This window comes from Bos indicus, chromosome 3 (genome assembly GCF_029378745.1).
Source record: "Bos indicus isolate NIAB-ARS_2022 breed Sahiwal x Tharparkar chromosome 3, NIAB-ARS_B.indTharparkar_mat_pri_1.0, whole genome shotgun sequence".
NCBI classification, from domain to species: domain Eukaryota; kingdom Metazoa; phylum Chordata; class Mammalia; order Artiodactyla; family Bovidae; genus Bos; species Bos indicus.
In genome coordinates, this window is record NC_091762.1 from 112343926 (window position 1) to 112359336 (window position 15411).

The window sequence follows — 15411 nt, forward strand, 5'->3', positions numbered from 1 at the left end:
TACCGTCTGTTTATGTGTACATTTGTCGATGTGCGTGCATCTGTGTCTGTGTGTGTACTTGGTTTGGGGGATCTGTGTCTATGCATATTTGTGTTTTGCGTGGGTGCATCTGTGTATGTTTTGAGTTTGTGTTTCAGTAAATGGTTTGGCTGTTCAGCAGCTTCGTGCACCATGGTGGCAGTCTACAGGTGGCAGTGGGGTTAAAGAAGGTGAATTCAGGGTCTCCGTAAGAGAAAGAGGTGAAAGGACTTGGACTAAAGAGAGGCTTATAGAGGGCGCCTTGTTAAGACACTGAACACATATATGACTTCTGTTTCCTTCTGTGTGTGTGGTTAACTGTGTACCTCCAGTAATACGTGATGTGTATGTGTGTAACCAAAGCCTTGACTCTGGAGAATTTATCAAAGAGCTGCCTTATTAAAAGGGACTATAAGGAAAATCTCACATGGAGTAGGTTCATTTTCATCCTAGGCTAAGAACTTTTGTTTTTTTGCATATTCTAGAATAGTTTTATTCCCTGTAACTAGAGAAGTCAAGACATTAGCAACAACCAAAGGTCATGGCTCTAGAAAATCCAGAGAGAAACCATTAAGCAATCCCCACCCCTTAGGACTCTCTCTAGATATAATGAGTATACTGTGCTTTGTATATAGAGATGATACTCTTGACCCTCCCATCTGGGGCATGTGTTTGTGTGTGTGTGTCTGTGTGTTCAGAAGGTTTCTCTCAGTCTTAACCTAATTATTCTTAAACCCAAGAGGCCATACTATGCGATGACCAGCTGGGACCAGATACGCCTGAAATAGAACAGAATATGGTAGAGGCCCAGGAGGGAGTGGGGCCCTATCATTAGTCCCTTCAGCTCTGCTCTTCAACCTCTGAGCTCCCCAGACACAGAGAAGCAGTGTGCCTCTCCCCATAAGTGAGCGATACCCAGGCCCTGTACTTCCCAAGGGCGGTGTCTTCAGGCACGCCCTGATCTCAGTGCTCTCCGTTCATTTCTTCATCACCTACAGCAGAGCCTCAGAGGACACACCCAGGGACAGCAAGGTCAGGTGACTTCCTTGCTCTAGCAGTCCAGACAGAATTGATGAAAGCTGGACAATACGGAGAACATCTTAGAGAAAAGCTGTTGTTCACCGGGAGGAAAAGAAGGCATTTTTGAGGCATAACGTAATTTTCAGGTTTTGAGGGGAAAGTGAGCAGCAGGTTTGTGCATGTGGCCTGCCAGGATCAGCAGAGGGGTCCCTTCCTCTGTGGGTGGAGGTCATGTGGAGCGTGACCAGGGCCCGAGCATCCTCTCCAGGGTCTGGACTCAGAGGCGCACTTAAGACATGGTCAGCAGGCGTGCATACCCCACTGCACTGTCCGGGTTCTGCCTGAGGGTCAAGTGGTGTGGCTTAATAGACCACAGGGAGACATTTGAATGCACTCAGAGTCAAAAGGGAGGAACCTGGGGCATTATCCCCAGGTCAGAGGTCAGGGAGGGCTCAGGCAGGCGTCAGGACCTCAGAAGGTTCTTCGGGGCTATGGAGAGAAGGGCTGATTTTCTGTGCTTCTTGCAGAGATCTTCCCAAGACTTCAGATTTGGTCTCTGCAGCCTCCTGTCCAGGGACCCTGCCACCAGCCTTCTAATACTGGACTTGACCTTGTTGCTGAAGAGCCTCTTCCCCCATTTCTAGGCCTCTGTAGGGTCCTCCTAGGAGACTGGGCTGTGGCTCTGACCTATTCACATGATCCTGTATCCACCAGAGCTTCCACAGAGAAGGGGGTCTGGGGAAGGCAGAGGGCAGGGCCCCGGGAGGTCGTGTGGTCTCCCGTTCTAACTCTTCACCTCAGAGCCCTCGCCCTCCCAAGGAGAGCCTGGGACACAGCGGTTCGGGAACAAAAGGGAACACCTGGTGGCAGCCTCCCCCTGCAGCCGCCCTCAGCTGCGTCGGCAGGGCCGCTTACCCGTATCGCTCTCATCTCCCTTGACCCAAAGGAAGCAGCACCTCAAGTCACCCCCAGAAGCATCATGCCCTTGCCCTGTGTAATCTCCCAGAACATCAGCATACTTCCCATCCCGAGGACACACCTGACCCTCCCAAGAAGCCCCAACATGTACCTGGACTCCTTCCTGCCCAAGGAGACCCATCATCTCCCAAACACATGCGTCTGATCAACTCTCCAAACCTGTCATACGCTCTCGTGTTTCTAACCTATGAAATGACTGTTTTCTGGCTCTTGTGACCCTCCCCTCTCCTGGTCTTTTCCTTACCTTTAATAACTGAATATTTCTTAGACCTCACCCTGCACATACTCCAGCTTGTCTCCCAGAACTACCTGATTTATCCTATATAGGTTCCCACCAAAATCTTGACCTCTGATATCCGCAAAACAGGAAGGGCCTCTCAGTGCCATAGTGTGAAAAGACAACTCTCAGTTCAAGATGGCACACGAAGCCCATGTATATAACTATGTCCTCTACATGTAGGTTCCCATGAAAATGACTAAAGGGACATGAAAGCAGGGGGAATTAGGTAAGGGTGCCTTTCACATACAACTTAAAGAAAGTTCTGCCAAATGGAATACCCCACAAAGAGGGTCCAGATTGAGAAAGGTTCTGATCAAATTGTATTTCACGTAAGTGAAGTTTTTCCTGTGGATTAAGTGCTAGAAACCTCAAGGACACATGCATCTGAGGCCACACAGAGCAGCAGGGCCTGGAGCCAAGGACATGGGACTGTTGGCAGGAGCCAGGTCTCAATCCCACTAGTGCTTCTGGAAACTGCGCTTGGTCAGAGAGACCTCCCAGAGCTAAGCTCCCTCACAGCACAACATTCTGAATTTTATTTGGCTGTCACTGGCAAGCAGGATAAAGCAGAGCAATGCCTTGGCTGGCACCTAACAAGAGTGGGCAGGCTTATTAGAGAAGAGGCGGCCACAATCACACGCGCACACACACACACACACACACGCATGCACACTCCTTCACACACACTCACTTTAGCACCAGGAGAGGCTCCTACTATGTTGTGGCCTCTTCTGGCTTAATTCTTCTTCCCCACCTTAGAGATGACTGAGTCTTTCCACTGTCCATTCTTCTCTATCTGTCGTGATTTGCTAACAGGAAAATGAACTGGATATGTACAAATATTTAGTAGATCAGAAGACAAGACCTGTCTGAGGAGTCAGACTTAATTGCCCCCTCTGTAAGCAACAAAGGAAAAAAAAAAAAATACTTTAAAAGCTTCTAATTTGTATTCTTAGCAGGATTTGAGAGGATATTATATTTATGACACAAAAATAAGCAATAATGAAAACAGAGCAATCTGAGATGAGGAAAGATTGAACAGAGATGAAAAACATGATCACCCAATTAAAAATGGAATGGAGGCAATGAGCAGAAGATGGTAAACCACAGAAAAATGAAATCACTTTATTATAAGATAAATTTGAAAATTCTTCTTTCATCTCATAATGAAATGAAAAAGAGAGCTCTTTTATACTAATAAAATGTACAATCAATCCACAGTAAAACTTTATGTGCCAAATAACATAGCATGAATAAATTAAAAATTGCTAGAAATGTAAAAAATTTTAATAAAGTCACAGTCATTGTAGAAGATTTAATATACCTCTGTTACTCTCTGGCATATCATCTAGATTAAAAATAAATAAGGATTTAGGTAGCTTGAATAATAGAATGAATCCAAAGGAAGTAGGAGAAAGATACGTTTAAAGATAAAAGGAAAAATGACTGAAAAAAGGAAAAAAATAAATAACAGAATAGAATAGACAGAATTCTAGACAGAATATGCAGGACTGGTCAAGGAATAAAGAAGCCACAAATATATAATTTTAATAATGAAAAAGAAACATAGTCATAGATAAGATACAGATTATGAAAACAATTAGAAAATGTTTAGGGAAAGCATAAGCCAAAATTATGAAAGCTTCAATGAGATGGAAAAATTTTATAGATAAAAAGTACTGATATCAGGAAAAAATACTAATTGGAATAAACCAATAGCCATTTAAAACATGGGAATTCTCTCTCAAACTGCACAGGCCTAGACTGTCTTACAGATAAACTCATAAAACTTCATGGAATGATTAACCCCTACAATAATCAAACTGTGTCAGAAAGAGAAAAATTAGCACTCATCTCCCCACACATTTAAATGGGACAAGTAAAAATACCTTATATCAAACTGAATAAGGACAGTATAAAGTATTAGGCCAGTTTCACTTATGATCATAGACCAGGAGTCCTAACAGAATATCATGTTGAATCTAGCTGCACATTAAAACAAAAATGACCAAATGGGATGGATTCCAGGAATATAAGAATGTGTCAATATTAGAATAGTTCCTAATTTTATTTACTAGGCAACCCATGTGAAATTACCTTTTTAGTAGGTCAAGGGCTGTCAAATATCAGCAATTTTATTCTAGTAACAGATTTGCATGCTAAGTTGCTTCAGTTGTGTCCAGCTCTTTGCAACCCTATGGACTATACCCTACCAGGCTCCTCTGTCAATGGGATTCTCCAGGCAAGAACATTGGAGTGAGTTGCCAGCCCTCCTCCAGAGAATCTTCCCAGCACCAGAGAACAAGCGTGCATCTCTTATGTCTCCCACGTTGGCAGGCGGGTTCTTGACCACTGGCACCACCCGGGAAGCCCATAAACAGACTGCTGCTGCTGCTGCTGCTGCTGAGTCGCCTCAGTCGTGTCCAACTCTGTGTGACCCCATAGACAGTAGCCCACCAGGCTCCCCCATCCCTGGGACTCTCCAGGCAAGAATACTGGAGTGGGGTGTCATTTCCTCCTCCAATGCATGAAAGTGAAAAGTGAAAGTGAAGTCGCTCAGTCATGTCCAACTCTTAGCGACCTCATGGACTGCAGCCCACCAGGCTCCTCCATCCATGGGATTTTCCAGGCAAGAGTACTGGAATGGGGTGCCATTGCCTTCTCTGATAAACACATTAGGAGAGAAAAATATAAGATCCTGCCAACATATCCCAAAACATGTGATGAAAGTCAGTACTCATTCATGATTTTCAAAAATTTGTCATAAAGCTACGGATAGAACTTTCCCAACTAGATAAAAAAAAATTTCTACCAACACCTGTAGCAAACATTATACTTAATGACAAAACTTTCTAAGGATTACCAGTAAAGTCAGGAACAAGATCAGTTGTTCTGCTACCATCAATAGTATTCACTTCCAAGCCACTACAATTATACAAAGAAAAGAACAAATAAACTGTAACAATTAGAAGGGAATATAATTGGAAAAGACTCTGATGCTGGGAGGGATTGGGAGCAAGAGGAGAAGGGGAAGACAGAGGATGAGATGGCTGGATGGCATCACTGACTCGATGGACGTGAGTCTCAGTGAACTCCGGGAGTTGGTGATGGACAGGGAGGCCTGGCGTGCTGCGATTCATGGGGTCGCAAAGAGTCAGACACGACTGAGCGACTGATCTGATCTGATCCTAATTGTCTCTTATTTGGGAAATACAAAACAACCGACCAATAACTTATCAGAACCAATAAGACAATTTAGCAAAGCCACTGATGTTTCTACAGCCAATTCAAACATGTAATAAGAGAGAGTTCTTATTACATAAGGAAGGAAGTTCTTATTACATAATAAGGAAGAGTTCTCCTATAGAAACAAAAACTTGTAAGACACCTAGGAATAAGCCTAACAAAAATGTGTATAATATTTACTGAGAAAATTATAAAACTCTATTCTGAAGGACATAAAACTAAAATAAATGCAGAGAGGTTTCATATTCAGGGCTGAATAACATCTATGAACAGGCAATTCACAGAAGAGGAGAGTAGAATTGATAAACATACAAAAAGATGTTCCACTTTGGTGATAATCAGGGACATAAAAATTAAAATAAGAAACCATTTCACACTCATCATATTGGAAAATTTTAGAGTTCCTGAAAATAGCAAGTGTTGGCTAAGATATAAAGGAATGAAAGCTGCCATATGTTGCTGGTTCAGTTCAGTTCAGTTCAGTCGCTCAGTCGTGTCCGACTCTTTGCAACCCCATGAATCGCAGCATGCCAGGCCTCCCTGTCCATCCATCACAAACTCCCAGAGTTCACTCAGACTCAAGTCCATCGAGTCAGTGATGCCATCCAGCCATCTCATCCTCTGTCGTCCCCTTCTCCTCCTGCCCCCAATCCCTCCCACCATCAGAGTCTTTTCCAATGAGTCAGCTCTTCGCATGAGGTGGCCAAAGTACTGGAGTTTCAGCTTCAGCATCATTCCCTCCAAAGAAATCCCAGGGCTGATCTCCTTCAGAATGGACTAGTTGGATCTCCTTGCAGTCCAAGGGACTCTCAAGAGTCTTCTCCAACACCACAGTGCAAAAGCATCAATTCTTTGGCACTCCGCCTTCTTCACAGTCCAACTCTTACATCCATACATGACCACAGGAAAAACCATAGCCTTAACCAAAGGGACCTTGTTGGCAAAGTAATGTCTCTGCTTTTGAATATGCTATCTAGGTTGGTCATAACTTTCCTTCCAAGGAGTAAGCGTCTTTTAATTTCATGGCTGCAGTCACCATCTGCAGTGATTTGGGAGCCCCAAAAAATAAAGTCTGACACTGTTTCCACTGTTTCTCCATCTATTTCCCATGAAGTGATGGGACCTGATGCCATGATCTTCGTTTTCTGAATGTTGAGCTTTAAGCCAACTTTTTCACTCTCCACTTTCACTTTCATCAAGAGGCTTTTTAGTTCCTCTTCACTTTCTGCCATAAGGGTGGTGTCATCTGCATATCTGAGGTTATTGATATTTCTCCCGGCAATCTTGATTCCAGCTTGTGTTTCTTCCAGTCCAGCATTTCTCATGATGTACTCTGCATATAAGTTAAATAACCAGGGTGACAATATACAGCCTTGACGTACTCCTTTTCCTATTTGGAACCAGTCTGTGGTGCTGGTAGAGAGATTAAATTGGTTTACTCTTCGAAGAGCAAACTGACAATGTCTGACAAAGTTGAAGATGTACCTTCCCTGTGTGACCTGCTTCTCCATTCTAGTTCTACATGTATGCCCTAGAGAAACTTGAATACTGTGTAAACAGATACGCAGGGGCAGTGTTCATAGGAATGTAACATTGTAACTGTGTGTTAAACACGATCCACTTAACATATTCATTTTGAAGGCAGCCATCTTGCTGACCTGTCTTATTAGATGTAGTGGCTTCATGCACATTAAAAATCAAGTTTATTTGTCAATTACACCTCAATAAAGCTGAAAAAACTGGAAACATCTAATAGAGAAAAAAGAAGGTTAGATGTACTGGCTGTGTGCAGATTCTCTCAGATTTGTCAGGGATAAATCCATCACCTATATATAATGATGAACTGGACCATCACAGCCATTTTCTTATGGACAAGCAATATTCTGTTAGGAAATAAATGCATACAAAGACCCAAATGCCAAAATCAATAAAAAATATTAAAATGCCCAGGAATAAGTACAGACTTTTACTGGGAGATATAAAAGACAACTTTATTAAATGGAATCAGATGTCATATATACACATAGGAAGACTTAATATCATGTAGATATATGTTTTCTCTGTTGTCAATCCATATATTTAATGTTAATCAGTGAGAATTATAGAAATTATTTTGGGTCTTTGAGGGGAGTACGGAGAGTTGTTGTTTTTCTTAATTTGAGAAAATTCTTGAGTTTATCTAAAAGAATAAATATGAGAGAAGAATTTCTTAAGTTAAAAGAAGACAAATGAGAGGGAACTTGCCCTACTAAATATTAAATATATTACAAAGCTACCATAATTAAAACAGTATAGCTCATGTACAAGCGTGTTAAGTCGCTTGAGTCCTGTCTGACTGGGCTGTAGCCTGACAGGCTCCTCTGTCCATGGGATTCTCCAGGCAAGAATACTAGAATGGCTTGCCAGACCCTCATGCAGGGGATTTTCCTGACCCAGGGATTGAACGTGTATCTCTATGTCTCCTGCATTAGCAAGTAGGTTCTTTACCACCAGCACCACCTCAGAAGTCCAGCTCATGTGCAGGAATAGACAAAAAAATAACTGTGGTAGCATAGAAAGTTGACCCCAAAAATGGTTGAACTATATATGTAATAAAGGTGGCTTTAAAGTTGATAATCGGAGAAGGCGATGGCACCCCACTCCAGTACTCTTGCCTGGAAAATCCCATGGATGGAAGAGGCTGGTGGGCTGCAGTCCATGGGGTCATGAAGAGCCGGACATGACTGAGCGACTTCACTTTCACTTTTCACTTTCACTCATTGGAGAAGGAAATGGCACCCCACTCCAGTGTTCTTGCCTGGAGAATCCCAGGGATGGGGGAGCCTGGTGGGCTGCTGTCTATGGGGTCGCACAGAGTCGGACACGACTGAACAACTTAGCAGCAGCTAGCAGTAGCAGCAAAGTTGATAATGGGTGGAATATTTACAGAGTTAATTGGTTAAAAATGGCTAATCCACAAGGAAGAAAATGTATCTTATCTTTTGTGCATGCTAAGTCGCTTTAGTTGTGTCCAACTCTTTGTGACCCTGTGGACTATAGCCCACCAGGCTCCTCTGTCCATGGGATTCTCTAGCAAGAATAATGGAATGGGTCGCCATGCCATTCTCCAGGGGATCTTCCTGATCCAGGGATCAAACCGTGTCTCTTAGGTCTCCTGCACTGGCAGACAGATTCTTTACCACTAGTGCCACCTGGGAAGCCCATCTTATCTTTTACCATATGCCAAAATTCCAGGTGGATTTAAAGGCAAAATTACTAAAAGAAGCTATTGTATTATTTATTTTAAATGGCAGCCCACTCCAGTATTCTTCCCTGGGAAATCCCATGAACAGAGGAGCCTGGCCGGCTACAGTCCATGGAGTCACAAAGAGTTGGACACAACTGAGTGACATTGGAAGGACTGATGTTGAAGCTGACACTCCAGTACTTTGGCCACCTGATGCAAAGAGCTGACTCACTTGAAAAGACCCTGATGCTGGGAAAGATTGAGGGCAGGAGGAGAAGGGGATGACAGAGGATGAGATGGTTGGATGGCATCACCAACTCTATGGATATGGGTTTGGGTGAAGTCCAGGAGTTGGTGATGGACAGGGAGGCCTGGCGTGCTGCGGTTGATGGGCTCGCAAAGAGTTGGACACGACTGAGCTACTGAACTGAACTAAACGGAGTGACTAACACTTTCACTTCTTTCATACATTTATTAGGTGCTTCTTACGTACCAGGGCATTTTCCTCATATTCTGGACAATGATATGCCAACAATTATATTTTTAAATATAATTCATAATTATATTTACATTTTTTAAATATTATCATATTATCAATAGTTTTGAATTTTGCACTTTATTTGAATCAGGATCCAAATAAAATCTACACACTAGATGAGTTGCCTCAAGTATTTTTTTGTGCTTAGGTTTCTACCTCCATCTCTTCTCGTTTTGTTGTCGTTGTTCAGTCACTAAGTTATGTCCAGCTCTTTTGTGACCCCATGGACTGTATCCCGCCAGGCTCCTCTGTCCATGGGATTTCCCAGGCAAGAATACTGGAGTGGGTTGCCATTTCCTACTCCAGGGGATCTTCCTGACCCAGGAAGCTCAAACCCACATCTCCTGCATTGGCAGGCAGACTCTTTACCACTGAGCCACCTGGGAATAATTTACTTGTTATTTATCTGTGACTTGTTTGTTTATTTGTAATTTATTCATTTCATGTGTTCCTCTGTCCTCCATATTTCCTATAACTTGGAAATTCAATACAGTGGCTTGATCTTAGCCAGGTTTAATTTTTCTTTTGACAAAATGACCCCGTAGTTATTGGTGTCTTCCATTAAGAAACATATGGTGACTAGTTGTCTCTCTGATTGTGATGCTGACAAATGTTGATGACTAATCCCTTGATCAGTCAATTAGGAAATATATGTGTTAATGGGTAAAAATATTTTTATAGCAGTCTGGATGTAACAGTGAGCGAAACTCTTTGAATGGGTGTCATCTCTATATCTGTCGGTGCTCTGGAATTCTCCCAGTCTATCCATGACATAAAACAATTGCATACAGGATCTGGAAACAGACTTTTGAGGCTCCCAGGGGCCTGAACAAATCTCTGTAATATACAGCACTGTTAGCTTGAAGGATGACTTCTTTTAGAAAGCTTTGCTTCATAAATAGTAGGATGGAAATATCGTTCCAATTTGCTGGCAGCTGGCACCACATCCTGTGCCATGCACAAATATTCATCACCCACCCATAGATCCCATCTTTGATATTTACCAAAGCACCAGGGGGTCCCTCGCTCAATCACAACTTCTGTTGTTATTTGCACAATTATCTGGAAAGGAGCAGCAACCTTGGAACCTGGGGAGCCAGTTCATTATTCTGATGATTGTTGTCTTTGCCGGTGCTCAGAAGTTCAGGGGACAGATGGGAGTCAGGGAAGCCAGATGCCTGCATGATTCCACCCCTGGCTAGCCTAGCAGGCCCTGGCTGGAGCCCTCATTTTAGGAGGGAAGGGGCAGAGGCTGAGCTTGGGGAATGGGAAGATATGTGACATCTGACACCCTGGACATTTTAACTTCATCCTGCTGGATCCCAGGGCCCTGGACCTGCAGAGTGTGAGACCGAGGCCACTGCCACAGTTGGGTGGGGGTAGTGTGCATGTGTGCTCAACTGCGTCTGACTTTGATGCCCCAGGGACTGTAGCCCACCAGGCTCCTCTGTCCATGGGATTTTTCAGGTAAGAATACTACTGGAGTGGGTTGCCATTTCCTACGCCAGGAGATCTTCCCAACCCAGGGATCGAACTCCCATCTCTTATGTCTCCTGCATTGGCAGGCAGATTCTTTACCACTGAGCTACCAAGGTGGGATTAGGGAGGAGGACAACTATCTCATCTCCTGGGTGTCTCAGATCATGGAAGGACAGGATAGGGTATCTTGCAGTGCAGAAATGCCAAATGCTTTCAGCCTCAGTTTTCAGTTCAGTCACTCAGTCATGTCCAACTCTTTGCGACCCCATGAATCGCAGCACGCCAGGCCTCCCTGTCCATCACCAACTCCTGGAGCCTACTCAAACTTATGTCCATCAAGTCGGTGCTGCCATCCAGCCATCTCATCCTCTGTCATCCCCTTCTCCTCCTGCCCCCAATCCCTCCCAGCATCAGAATCTTTTCCAATGAGTCAACTCTTCGCATAATGTGGCCAAAGTACTGGAGTTTCAGCTTTAGCATCAGTCCTTCCAATGAACACTCAGGACTGATCTCCTTTAGAATGGACTGGTTGGATCTCCTTGCAGTCCAAGGGACTCTCAAGAGTCTTCTCCAACACCACAGTTCAAAAGCATCAATTCTTTGGCGCTCAGCTTTCTTCACAGTCCAACTCTCACATCCATGCATGACCACTGGAAAAACCATAGCCTTGACTAAATGGACCTTTGTTGGCAAAGTAATGTCTCTACTTGCAGCCAATGGGTCTGCAGAAACAGATGGCTTGGGTAGTCAGGCTGCCCCAACCTGGCGTCCCCAAGCTGCTGAAGAGTAAGCTGGTGCCATATGGGGGTTGGGGGAACAAGACCAGAACTCTCCTGGAAAGGTTAGAACAGCAAGCAGTTCCTAGAGATCAGATTCACACCAAGATAGGCCGAGCACAAAACTGGTACCAAGTGGAGGCGAGACAGATTGATAACCCACATGGTGGCCAACTCCACTCTGCTGTCTTCCTTGCATCCGGGGGCTCAGTGCCCCTCTAACAGTTGTTATCTGTGCTGAACTCTGGGAATGTGGGCTGTGGGTTAGGGAGCTCTTGTTCCAGATAAGGTCATGCTGATAACATGGGGTTGGGGTCTCTCCTCTGTCCAGGTCTACGATGGCAATAACAACTCTGCCCGTCTGCTCGGGGTGTTCAGCCGCACCGAGTTGCTGGGGGTGACACTGAATAGCACGTCCAGCAGTCTGTGGCTTGATTTTATCACTGATGCTGAGAACACCAGCAAGGGCTTTGAGCTGCACTTTTCCAGTAAGTCTTTCTCACTTCTGAATGGACCATGAAATTGGGCTCTCCCTGGTTCCGCACACTGGGAGGCTGGGCTCCGGGACGTCACCCATCAATGAGTGGGTTTGATTTTTTCTGACTGGTGCACACTTAGCTGATTGTTTCCCCTGAGACCCTGTGCCCATGATGTGGATAAGCTCCCACTTGGCGTACAGCTCCATGGTTACACCCATGATTAACTGAACTCAGAGTTATAGCGCACCTTTTACCCACTCATCACCCTTAACTCACTAAAAATAATAAGCACTGAGTCTTTTAATTAAATCAACCAAAGATAGCCTTTCCTAATCATGACATTTATAAAATAATGTTCGGCTACAGTCAGATGTAAAAAATGCAAGCACCAATGGATAATTATGTTCTTTTTTTACCACTCCCTGAAGAGTCAAGTGTTGACTCTTTCCCTCTTTTCCTGACTGTAACTCCCTCCCTTATTCCTGAGATTGCAAAAAGAGAAAACACCCGTGGTTTGTCCACAGCTACAGAATACTTAGGGTGGTATCTCCATTCTTTGGCTTCACAGCTATTTTGTTCATTGATTTGAGCTTCTACTTGCCCAGTAGCTACAAAGAAATGTGCTTTTTATAGGCTATTTTAAAATCCAGTGAGTATCCATCAACTGATGAGTGGGTAAGTAAAATGTGATATATCCATCCATACCATGGGGTATTATTTGGCCACAGAAAAGGATCCAGTTTTGATCCATACTACAACATGGTTGAACCTTGAATACGTGATGTTAAGCGAAAGAAGCCCCTCACAGTACATGTGGACATATGTATTGCATGATCCATTTATATGAAGTGTCTAGAATAGGCCAATCCACAGAGACAGAAGGAAAATTGTTAGTTGCCTGGGGATGAAGTAGTTGGGGAAAATTCATTTTCCTTTTGGGGTGATGAAAGTGTCTAAAAGTAAATTGTGCTGAGAGTTGCATAACTCTGAATAGACTAAAGGACACTGCATTGTACACTGTAGATGGACAAGTGTTTGGTATGTAAGTTGTATCTCTATAAAAGTGTTTAAAAAAAAAACAAACACAGTTAGTCTACCCAAAATGCCTCTTGCCTGGACACGGGGTCTGTGCCTGTTACTGCAGGCATGTCGATGGAAGAGGATTAAGTAGAGTTGCCTTCCAATTCCATTTCTGTCACCTGAGATTGGGTGACTTTGAAGCAATTTGTGTGACCTTCCGCAGTCAATATTCTCAGCTGTGAAATGCATAGTCCCTCGTCCCTAAAGGAATCCTGTGAATAAAACACAGGCGCTGACCCAGATGACCACTGTGCCCGAAGAGCTTTGTGTAAGCTCACAGAGGTCTCCTTCTCCACGCTCATTTGATAGAGTATATACGTCAGCAGGATGAAGCTGAGCTGTGAAACATGCATGCAAAGTGACTTTTCCATATTTCCTATCAGAATGTCTTGGTGAGCAAAACGGGAAAAGCAGCTCCTGCTAGCAAAATGCTAAGGCTCAAACAAACAAACCGAAAACACCCAGAAAATCCAGACCCTACACCTGAAAACTATTAAAAGCTGTCCTGGAAGAATTAAGTGAAGTCGTTTATGTACAGTGACAGGCAAGGGGGGACACTCTGTAAACAGAGACCCTGACCTGAGCACAGTCATGTGGCCCCGAAGCAGTGCTCCATGAGACACGTGCTGGTGGCTTTCTTAAGGACCTGCATGCTCTGGGATGGGGGGATGGGCTGCAGGATGTGGTTGTGCCGGGCGTATCACGCTCACTCTTTTCTCTTTTCTCCAGGTTTTGAACTCATCAAATGTGAGGACCCAGGAACCCCCCAGTTTGGCTACAAGGTTCATGATGGAGGCCATTTCGCTGGGAGCTCCGTGTCCTTCAGCTGTGACCCCGGGTACAGCCTGCGGGGCAGTGAGGAGCTGCTGTGTCTGAGCGGGGAGCGCAGGGCCTGGGACCGGCCGCTGCCCACTTGTGTCGGTAGGAGGCCTCTTGCTCTGCAGGTGACCCCTTGTGTGTACTCAGCCGCTTCCTTCGTGTCCGACTCTTTGCGACCCCATGGACTGCAGCATGCCAGGTTCTTCTGTCCATGGGAATTCTCCAGGCAAGAATACTGGAGTGGGCTGCCATGCCCTCCTCCAGGGGATCTTCCCAACCCAGGGATCAAACTCACATCTTTTATGTCTCCTGCATTGGCAGGCGGGTTTCTTTTCTTTTCTTTTCTTTTTTTACCACTTTGGTTGTCCCCTAATGCGGAGTTCCAAGCTCTGGGCTCACTAAGGGTCCCCCATTGGCCCCCACTCTCCAGGGCCTTGGGGCTGTCTGAACCCTCCTATTCATGGGCGTCATCGCTGGCCCTGCATCTCTGCCACCCACACCCTCACTCTCAACCTCATCACACCTGCACGGCAGTCACCCAGGCGGTGTTCGCCACCGTCACACGTTTAGCGAGTGGGACCAGGGCCAAGTCATGCTCTCAGAGTCATAATCCTGGTGACAACAGAGAGGTGGGAGAGTCAATTAAAAGGAAGAGGGACTTTTTGCCTGGTTCCAAGGGTTCCTGCCACAACATGACTAAATAAATCTCCAGTTCAGTCCGGGCCTCAGTTTCCCCATAGACAAAATGGGGTTCATACTCCCTTTTCTGGAGGCATGCTGAGAAAGAGAAAGTAGGATGATGAATTAATATCTGTCTTGTCCTTAAGTTTCAGATCATGAGCTAGATGTATGTCACACTTAAGAGTGCGATGATGAACTAGCACCTTCTTAACTCTGTGGTGCTTCCAGAATGTCAACACAGGCTGTCTGGAAGCTCCATCCACGTGTCACAGGACAAGAGAAACCTGGTCCAAGGCAGAAGTGGGGAACAGTTCACGCTCATCCTTTTGTCTGTCTGGCCCACCCGCCTCACTGCGTGTATGACCCTCCCTGCTGAGCAGGAGTCCTCTACCATGCTGCTTTGTCCTGCATCCTCAGGCCTCTCCCTCATTCCATCCCCTGTCCCATGGCCCACAACCTCAGCATGGCTGTGCAGCTCTGGCTGATCTTATAAAAGCAAAACCTCCACCAGGAGGACGTTTAAGCACCTAAGAATGCCAAGTGGCAGAACTGGTGCAGGTGTATGTTTGGGTGTGTGCAGAAGCAGAGAAATGAAAAAAAGAAAGAATAAAGCATTCTTCCTGCCTTTGGAGAGCCCACACCCTGGGAAGGAGAATAGACCCAAAAGAGATCATAATACAAGATAAGCACTGTAACAAGAGTAGGTGCCAGAGGGTGGAGGGAACAGGAGAAAGTTGTGCTTAGGAGGTGATATTTTAATTGAGACTTGAAAGGATGGGTAAGCATCACCC

General features: G+C 44.8%; 1 protein-coding gene across 1 annotated transcript in view; it reads left to right on the forward strand.

The window, feature by feature from the left end:
• CSMD2 (CUB and Sushi multiple domains 2) overlaps positions 1–15411 on the forward strand; it is a 689054-nt gene that overhangs the window by 479462 nt on the left and 194181 nt on the right. The window contains exons 23-24 of the mRNA XM_070786891.1: positions 11893–12049; positions 13850–14041. Coding sequence (XP_070642992.1) covers positions 11893–12049; positions 13850–14041 — 349 coding nt within the window. The remainder of the gene's footprint in view (positions 1–11892; positions 12050–13849; positions 14042–15411) is intronic.